General features: G+C 29.5%; 1 protein-coding gene across 1 annotated transcript in view; it reads right to left on the bottom strand.

Annotated features, from left to right (window-relative positions):
* Nucleotides 1-3,692: 3,692 nt before the first annotated feature.
* The window catches only part of LOC113376058, a 195,817-nt gene continuing 188,575 nt past the window's right edge, over nt 3,693-10,934 (bottom strand). Inside the window, exon 4 of the mRNA XM_026615987.1 lies at nt 3,693-4,214. Within this exon, the coding sequence (XP_026471772.1) occupies nt 3,693-4,214 (522 nt within the window). The remainder of the gene's footprint in view (nt 4,215-10,934) is intronic.

Here is a 10,934-nt window from a genome sequence, read left to right as displayed (position 1 = left end):
CGAAACCGCTAGACTTGTCTTCGTCAAATCGTTGATCATGAATCGTGACACCTTCGTGAATCATTTAAATCGTATGCATTTCGGTTGAACCGAAAATGAATTGTTCAGTAAAATTCCGAGATAACTCCTGATTATAGAAATATGTTCTTTTACTATTTTTCTAAAATTTGTCATCTTGCTTTTGCCCCATAAGAGGGGTAGCAAGGTACAGCCAGGGGCTAAACAAATCCAACGTTTTTTGAGATTTTAAAGAGATTTTACAAAATAATAGCTACATTATTTAACCAATGTGAAATGCGCAGTTTATGGGAATATATTTTACAAAGATTTCACTGTATATAAACTTGATCTGGTATTTCGAAAGAAATATTCATAAGCAGGCGTCGACTAACTTTAATTGAATTGATCTCTCGTAATTTCTTTTTTTAACTTAACTTATTTTTTATATGTTATTTTTTATAAAATTTATATGCAGGCATCGTAAACTAAGAACGAAGAAGACAACGCTACTGACGAGCAAACCGAGTCTTGAATTGCGGAAAAGGCTAATAAAATGTTGTGTATGGAGCATTGCTCTCTACGGATCAGAGACATAGACTCTAAGAAAGCTGACAAACGCTATCTAGAAAATTTTGAAATATGGTACAGGAGACGACTGTAGAAAATAAAATGGACAGCTAAGATATTAAATAAAGAAGTCCCTAGAAGAGCGAGCGAAGGAAGAACTCTACCGAAAACGATTCTGAAAAGCAAAGAAAACTGGATCGGATCTATTCTGCAGAAAGAGTGCCTTCTACACGATGTGGTTGATGGTGAATTAAGAGGGCTGAAAGGAATAGGAAAAAAATGCAAATGCAAAAAAAAACGCAGATGATTGATGACTTACGTGAGCAGAAAAAATACAGGGAACTCAAAACCGAAGCACAGGACCAGGAACCATATAAGCAGAAGTTTAGAAAATATAAAAAAAGGAGGAATAATGGTAATGGGAATGATAGACAATGACGAGAAATAAATTTATTGATTTGTGGTGGCTCTCACGCCATGGATCTGCCTTCGAGTAGACTATAATTTTTATTATTATCGTAAACTAAATAATACTGCTCAAAGCAATAAAACTTAATACTTTCGTAAAAAAAATTGAAAATGTCGCCGTTTATCTTCTGATATTGAGTTCTCCCGTTATAAGGCGAAGGTTGGTTACACATCTTTTTCGCTATACTTTAAAATAGTATCGTTAAAAAATTGATAGTGTTAGACTTATGTACAGTCATTAATCCTTGCCTTTCCCTATATATTCACTATACCCTGTATTCATTAGAAGGTATTTTATTCCTCAGTTTCAACATTTCTGTTTGAGGTTCAGTTTACACAATATTCGTTCTAACAAGTTTGTTCCAGAAATGATTCAATTACTCTCTAACCTAGTTTCCAGTCAAGTCCGTAGATTTTGGTCATTTATTTTGCTTTAGCCCGACCGGCGTTGTATTACGCATTGTGCGATGTTTTCCTCTGGGACCTTATTACAGACTGACGATGATGTGCGACACTTACACGCAAATTGACGGCTAACCTTTGTTCGCTATTTGATCTCGGCCGCCGTTTTCCTCTACGCTCTTTGGGGACATGGGCGGGAATGCGATTTTCAGTTATTAACTTAATCAACTACTTAAGTCCTTGTTTCACGGTGTCGAAAACGCTTCGACTGCTTGACAACCGCGAAGCACCGAACTTGTGACGAGTAACGGATTTATGAAGTTTGCTTGTCAGGAGAAGTTGACTGGTAATTTACTCGGATTGTCAATTACGTGAAATCTTTCAATAAAATTGCCTATTTTATTTATTGTCATAATTGTATAATTTTTATGTATCCATCATAATTCGCTGTTTGAAAAATAAGATTAGGGTAGAGCAGGGCACAAAGGTCCAATTTGACTTTGAACAGTTATATTGTGAAAACCAAAACAATTACTCCTTAAAAAATAACAGACATCAAATAAACAACTATCCAATTATATTCAGTAAATTCCCATCCAGGATACGAACAGCTCTAATGTCTTATTTTTAATTTTAAACGTATTTTACAAAATAATAGCTATAATGTTCAACCGGGTAAATATAATTTTCATTGACACATTTTTTGCTAACACTTTTTATATCCTTCATATATATCAGATTAAATTATATGTGTGTTTGAAAGTGTGTGTGTATGTATGTGTGCGAGTGAATGACATAAACCAAATAGCTCATAGAATTATGTATTCTGATTGCTGTTGGAAACTATATATATATATATTTATATATATATATATATATATATATATATATATATATATATATATATATATATATATATATATCTTTCATCTGGTATTTTGTCAAAAATATTCATCACAAGTCTCAATAGAAAATAAACTCCTAATATATAAGACAATTATTAAACCAATATGGTCCTACGTGGGGTGCGGCCAGTAAATCAAACATAACTATTTTACAGAGGTTAGAAAACAAAATTTTGAAAAAAATCGTGAACGCTCCAAAATATGTCCCCAACTAGTTAATACATCAAGCTCTCAGAATTCCAACTATAGAAGAAGAAATTAATCATTACTGCTTCAGATACAAAGCTTGTCTAAGTCGTGATCCAAACCAATTACCGTGTAACCTGCTCAAGCCTTTACCGCCAAAGCGTCTCAAAAAAAGAATCTGCAATGATTTACTACAATAAAACACATAATATCTAAGAAGGTGCTATTGCAGGATAGCGATCCTTCTCACGCTGTCAAATAAATATACCTGTAAATTAGATGAATGTACTGTGTTTATAGTTTGCTAAGTACAATAAAACAAAAAGAAAATATTCATCAGCAGAGTAGGAATAACTATTAATTTTGTAATTGCTTTCACTAATTGAATTTACTTTTTTATTTCATATTTTTTATTACTTACGCCTTTGCCGGAGTAAAGGTTTAGTTGGTCCTTTGCACCCCACCCACATGTAAATTTTTTAAAAGGTTATATAAAAACATCTGTTGAATCTAACATAAAAATAATAATAATTCATATAAAATTATTAAATAACGTATACTTGAGAATTTCATTAAGATCTCGTAAACTAAACAACAGTGCACTCAGATAACATTTTTGTTATAGATTTTCAAACATGGACGTTTATCTCCCGAGAGCAACTGCTAATTATACATCTTTTGCTCTCTACTTTCGAAAATTGTTGTTAAAAATTTCATAACTTTATTTGATTTTGACACATTTGTGGTGGATTTTTTGCTAGCGGACCTATAAGGCCCGTTCTCCCCTACATACATCTCAACAGACAGGGTAGATGTAGAACATATATAGTCCCTATTTGCTGTTTAAACCAAACAAAATATAATTAGCAAGTTGTTCAAAAGCATACAAAGTTCGACTGAAAGAAAAATAAGTGACTAATAAGAGTGAGTGAAAATGGAATTTAATATATTTTTTATTTTTTTGAATATTTTTTTAAGTGCTAAGCCAAAAAACCGTGATTATCTTTATTTGCATAAAATCTGATTTAAAAGCTTTTACAGTAGTTCAATGCCAATTTAGAATTGATGTTATTAAATAAACTTTCAAAAAAAAATTAACATATATGTTAAAAGTCATAAAAATTCAAATAAAACCCCGGTTATTCATTTTCGATTTATTATTTTCTAAAAACTATCTACATTCTTATCAAACTTAACTTTAAGGTTATGAGGTTCTCTCCTGTTTAATGTGCGTATTGCTTCCAAGGCAGACATAACGTTGTCGTACACCACAAACCCATATGCGTGGGTTTCTCTTCTAATCAGTGTCGTCTTCAGGACATTCCCACACAGTGAAAACACGTTTCTAAGACCAGACTCTTTGAGACGTGGTGGGATGTTTGTGATAAATAGTTTCACCTCTTTTTTTCCAATGTATTTCTTGTATAGGTGGCCACATGTTCCCGGCAAGTAACAATTGTCTTCTGAGTAATAGTGATCTGACATTGGGTCAAAATTGTTCAGATCCAGGTCCTCCTCCTTGGATTCCTCCATCTTTGCCGCATTATCTTTGGCTTCCTCTACCCTTGCCGCCTTATCCTTGGTATCCTCCAACCTTGCCGCTCTGTCATTGCTTTGCTCCACCTTTGCCTTAACATCTTTGCTTTCCTCCTCCATCCTTGCCGCTCTATCCTTGGTGTTATCCATCTTTTCATTGAAAATGAAACATTTTAGTTGGAATATGTATAGTACAAAAAATAACTAGAAATTATTTATTGGTTATATTAGAAATAGTACAATTTTTATAAATCACTAATATTTAAAAAAATGTTAATTAATTATTAGTCGAATTAAAGCTATGTATGAAAACAAGTAAAGCACAAAATCAGTACCTATCAGTATAAATAATGATAAAGCAATCCTTGAAATAGATAAATCCCATGTCCAATCTGTATTTATATTTAAAAAAAGGACTAATAGTTCATAACTATAAACTGGACTAAAGTAAAAAGTTAGAAAATCAAAATTTTTTAATTACCACGTTGAATAAACTATGTTTAACTTCGGTTGGATATAAATCTTAATTGCAAACTTTTGCAAGGCTTCAATAACGGCTGAAGATTAGCATATTATATAAACTTACTTAGAAACACAAATCTCACAAATGCAAAATAGAAATTTTGGAATAAGATCAGAATTAAATGTCGAAAATTTTTGTCTCAAAAATTATTATATTTTTAACAGCAGCTGTTTTTAGTTATGTATATATAGCAATTTCATTTCAGCTGTTTTTAGTTATGTATATATATAGCAATTTCATAAAACTATAACAGATTGAACAAAAAATTGTCAAAATTTTGAGGTGTGTTTTATATGTTAATATTAACGTAAAAATCATTAGATATATATATATATATATATATATATATATATATATATCTTCTATATATATAAAAATAAGTCGAGTTTTTTTTCCTGACAAAATAACTCTAGAACGCATGAACCGATTTCGACAATTTTGCATTCTTTGGAAAGGTCTCGCGTTCCGCAAGGTTTATAGCTAAAAAAATTAGTGGGGCATGGCATCGTGCCCTGATGCAAATTGCTGGAACTTTACGCACCGTAATTAAAAATCCAAGTAATAAAAATAATCAATAATTGTTTTAGATAATTGCAAATAGATTATCTTCTATATATATATAAAAATAAGTCGGGTTTTCCTTCCTGATCAAATTTTTCCTTTTCAAATATAAAACAAACAAAAAATTTCTTCATCTTTTTCACGAAACCATCTGGTGGCGAAACGGAGTTCGTCGGGTTTGCATATATATATATATATATATATATATATATATATTATGTGACATAATGTAAGATAGATCAGTGGATCCTATTTCATTTTAGCACTCACATAGTTCGCAGTTTAGGTTATAGAAAAATTGTAATTTTCTGATTGCTAAATAAATCTATTACAAAAAAATATTAACGTAAAAAATATGTTCAGGTATGTTCAAATATGTAGGTATCTTAAAAGATTATGCAAATTTTCAAAGATGAGAGAATGTTAATAAAGTCTTCAGAGATATCGAATATCAAAATAAAAATACCATCCCAAAATCTTTACTTTTCCAAAAGTTTTGACATACAATCTTAAGACATTTCAATTCATTTTTTCTGTGATAGAGGTGTCCTCTATAATAGTTTGTCTTGGTACATGGCCCTTTTTCAACAAAAAATTAATTAATGGCAGTGGCAGTATTCATTAACCAGGTACGTTCCATCTTCAGGGCATCTGTCAAAAAACATGATCTTGATAGGATTCAAACAAACAATATATTTCATCCGTAATAATAATCAAATCGTAATCCCATACCATCGAGGGAATAATACTTCTTGTTTGGACATGGCAAACTCGAAAAAACATAGTAATAACTTCAAATTGCAAAATTTATTCTTCTCCTAAGAAAAAGTTAACAGAATACCACTTGATATTGATAAAATCATTTTTAGTGACAAAGTGTTTGTGCACATATAATTAATTCTGTTTTTTCTTAATACCCTTTTATAAAAAAAAGTTTTAATTTTTTAATATTTTTAATATTTTGTAATACAATCCACTCATTTATTTTTTATCGTTATTTTGATTATATTGTCATATTTTATATAATATTATCTCTTTCACAATTTTATTCATTTTATAAAAATCCACCATTTTCTACTTTTCTTAAATATATTGTTTGTTCAAATCTTATCAAGATCATGATTCTTGATATATGTCCGGAAAATGGAACGTACTCCGAAGCGTTGACTGTACATAAATGAAAACACTGTTTGAATCATTTGTTCAAAGCTTTACAAATATATATATATATATATATATATATATATATATACTAGATGACCCGACAGACGTTGTCCTGTACCCACTTCTACGTTTTTTAATATCCTATACTAATATTTATACCGTTGAGTTAAAAATAATCATTATTGTTCTTCGAGTTACTATTTACATTAAATTAAATTTGTAAATTGTAACAGAGTTCTAGTGAATGTGTTCTGTTTTAGTCTTTCTATAAAATTAACAGACATTTGAGCAAAATCATTGGGAAATTTGTATATCAATAAAAATATTTCTGAGAGTAAAGTATAGTATATATAATCAATGTTATGCTGAAGATAATTTATGTGTTCTGTGAGCATTGTTTTATTCTGATTCTTATTTTTTGAACTATTTTTATGTTGAGAAACTATTTTGTGTGGATTTGGCTAGTTTCACCTATATAAAAACCGTCACAGTTTAGACAGTTTAATTTGTATACTAAATTACTTAAGATTTTCGGATCAAATTTAGATTTTAATTTTGTAAATAGGGTTGAAAAAGTATTATCTGAGGTAAAAACTTCTTTAACGTAATGTTTATTAAAGAGTTGTTTCCATGCGTAGTAAAGATCGTTTATAAAGCGTAAAGTTATAGTTTTCACGTAATTTTTGCGGTTTGGAGTTTCAGTCAAAATTTTGTGGCAATTCTGATTTTGTGCAAATTTACCAGTTTGCATAATTTTTAAAAGCTCTTTATGAACATAAATTCATATTTTGGTGTATTTTAACTTAAATTCATAATTACAATTGTGTTCATTAGTGTTAAATTATTTTTGTCTGTGAGTACCTATCTTTAAATCCAATATGCTTACATCTTTTCTTTTTCTAAATTAATTATAAAAACTTTCCAATTTTCTACTGACGATGCAAAAATATCTGCAAAAATATTTTTGGAACAATGTGTAGAACAATATAAACTGAAATACACAATCTTTACGTTTAGAATTCCATAACCCTTTATGATTTAAGTAGACTGGTTATGACAGGTGAGCAGACAGACGTATACACGTGCAACAAAATGCGAAATATGTTGTGAATAATAATATGACTGAATATTCACTTCAACCACTATATTATTGCATATTAAATTATTTATGGATTCTATCCAAAGCTTATTTTAAAGTCGATATGCCAGTATAAAGTCGAGAAACGCGACGCGTATTGGAAAGGAATCCGCTATTGGAAGCAACGCCGTTAAGAAACGTTACGTGTGCATTAAAAAAGTGAACGAGATCTCGGGATATATTATGCACAAAAGTTAGACGTAGAGCTCAGATAAATTCCAAAGCTTTATAAGGTATTTTAAAAGTTCAGATAACTGCAATCTTCAAAAAAAAAAAAAATATCGAGCTCTTCATTCAATTATAATGTTGTTTGAAAATTGGTCAAGTAATATCTTGTATTCATTACAGAGCAAATTACTGTCACTGTTAATTTTATTGCAAAGGAATATTACACAGCCTTCACTAAATCTTCTTATAAATATACTGGTTTCCAAATATAATATACTCGGGTTTAGGAAATCAATGTTTAGTTGAAAATTATTAATGTGTTCCGTGAGCATTGTTTTATTCTGATTCTTATTTTTTATGTTGAGAAATTCTTTTGTGTAGATGTTGGCTACTTTTGCCCATATAAAAATGGTCGCAGTTTAGACAATTTAATTTGTACACTATATTACTTAAGATTTTCGGATCAAATTTCACCACCGAACACATTAAAAGTAGTAGGACATTTCCATGTATTAGTAGTTATAGATATTAGTGAGACGTCAGTCAGAAGTTTCAGGCTCGATAACTGCCTTGCACATCCCTATATAATAACCGAAACATAAATAACAATATGTTTCCAATCAATGAGCCAATTCTCCGGTAAACTAGACCGTAACACAGCGATGCTATAACAACGCTTTGCTACGCTTTTTTTTATAGAAACTTGCAGAAAAGACTGCCAAAATGCTATGTATTTGCTGTGCAGTCAGGCGTTTTACATATAAAACCTAACCTTGAAAACACACAAATGTCAAAAAAAAAAATGTTATCATAACTGCATCTTTATGATTCGTCATAATAACACATGCGTAAAGTTGGATTTTATGTATAAAGCACTTGATCGCACAGTACATAGCATTTTTGCAGTTTTTACTGTGAAAATCTATGAAGTAAGAAGCATAACATAGCGTTGCTATAACAACGTTATGTTACGATATATTTCACCAGAGAATTGGACCATAAAAATGACCTTTTCACGGCATGCTGCAACAATAAAAAATCGATCAGAAATACAGAAATTGTAATTATACATTCATAGTAAGAGAAAAAGCTAAAATTACGTAGTAACAGCTTATAAAACTTTTAAGTTCTGATCGTTGTTTAAATGAAAAAAAGTAAGTAAACATTTATATATTTATATATTTATCAAGATTTATTGCAGGTGTTTATAAAGCAATGTAAAGTGTCTGGCTACGTAATTAAAATATTCAGAATTTAAACTATGGGGTCCAAAATATTCCTATCTCAAGCAGTTATAGCACCCATTTGACTGCAAAGGATAAAACATATTATCCGTATTAGAAAAAAAACTACTAGGATGACCTCTAACAAAAAACTTCTCATATAAATTAAATAGATAGGATAGGCATTTGATTGCGTATATACCAGTAAAGAATAATATATTATAATAAATTATAAACTCTTAGTTCTGACTGCTGGCCAAAAACACAAGGAAAACGGATTTAATCTCTTTATATACCATGCTAAAATTAACTGGATTAATTAATAGATTTATGATAAAAATATCATAAAGTATGAGTGAACTCAAAAGTTTGCCTACAAAGCATTTATGACATAAAAATTACTGTTAATTTTATGAAACTATGCAGAGTGAATGAATACTAACAAGAAAAACCTAAGGTTTACTTAATGAGACTTCGCATGGTGATAGAGTTGATAGTCAAATAAAACCCCTTAAAATATTATAGGCTAATGAAAAGTGGTTTAATTAAAATACAAATTCAAGTTTCAAAAATGCGCTGTGCGCTATAGAAACGGTTGGAGATTTGTAGACTCATATTTGCGAGTCCGAACCCCGCCACAGTTATTATTATTTTTTATTTTATTTTTACATATAATAAATATTAATAACTATTAATTTGTTACATATAATATAATACAAGGGTTTAGTTGGCCATATTAAAAGGTTTAGTTGTATAAAGAGTCTTGTATATACCCCAATGGTCAGGAAAGTTTCCAAACTTCCAACAAAAAGGTATTTATTTATGTCGAGAACTTTACAGTTCAAATTCTAAATATACATAAGTATCATATTAATATTTTATTATTATTCAAGAAACATCCAAGTATTTTTTCCACAGGCCGTTCGCCTATTTAAGTTGCCTGTAATAACGCGGATAATCCCGCACGGATATATACGATAAGAACATAAGAGTAAATAATAGTATTTACATTTGAGTTTAACGCGATTTCACAGAGCTTTATGTAAATTTTGTTAAGTTGGAATAGGACTTAGCACAATTTGAATTGTTTAAACCGCGGGAAAACGTAATTCATTAATACATAGTTCAGAACATTTTTTTCAAAATTTGCTAATAAATTGGAGTCTGGTTTAAAAAATTAGTCTCCTTAAACATAATATTTTGGTGTATTTTTTAAATTATATAAGATTTTGTAGAACCATACGAAAGTAGTTCGAATTATTATCTTATTATTGTTAAAAAATGATCACAATTATTAGTCAAAAGTACACCATAATACGTTTCGGTCTTCATCGAGATCGTCAGTAGAAAATTGGAAAGTTTTTATAATTAATTTAGAAAAAGAAAAGATGTAAGCATATTGGATTTAAAGATAGGTACTCACAGACAAAAATAATTTAACACTAATGAACACAATTGTAATTATGAATTTAAGTTAAAATACACCAAAATATGAATTTATGTTCATAAAGAGCTTTTAAAAATTATGCAAACTGGTAAATTTGCACAAAATCAGAATTGCCACAAAATTTTGACTGAAACTCCAAACCGCAAAAATTACGTAAAAACTATAACTTTACGCTTTATAAACGATCTTTACTACGCATGGAAACAACTCTTTAATAAACATTATGTTAAAGAAGTTTTTACCTCAGATAATACTTTTTCAACCCTATTTACAAAATTAAAATCTAAATTTGATCCGAAAATCTTAAGTAATTTAGTGTACAAATTAAACTGTCTAAATCCACACAAAATAGTTTCTCAACATAAAAATAGTTCAAAAAATAAGAATCAGAATAAAACAATGCTCACAGAACACATAAATTATCTTCAGCATAACATTGATTATATATACTATACTTTACTCTCAGAAATATTCTTATTGATATACAAATTTCCCAATGATTTTGCTCAAATGTCTGTTAATTTTATAGAAAGACTAAAACAGAACACATTCACTAGAACTCTGTTACAATTTACAAATTTAATTTAATATTTATTTTTACTCTTACTCATTTTTTTAATTTAAAGTATAAGTAATACTGGTAACT

This window comes from Ctenocephalides felis, unplaced genomic scaffold (assembly GCF_003426905.1).
Source record: "Ctenocephalides felis isolate EL2017-DRISC unplaced genomic scaffold, ASM342690v1 CF-g0.4_SCAFFOLD_01886, whole genome shotgun sequence".
NCBI classification, from domain to species: Eukaryota; Metazoa; Arthropoda; class Insecta; order Siphonaptera; family Pulicidae; genus Ctenocephalides; species Ctenocephalides felis.
Note: the sequence above shows the minus strand (reverse complement) of the source record. Positions and strands in the feature narration are given on the sequence as shown.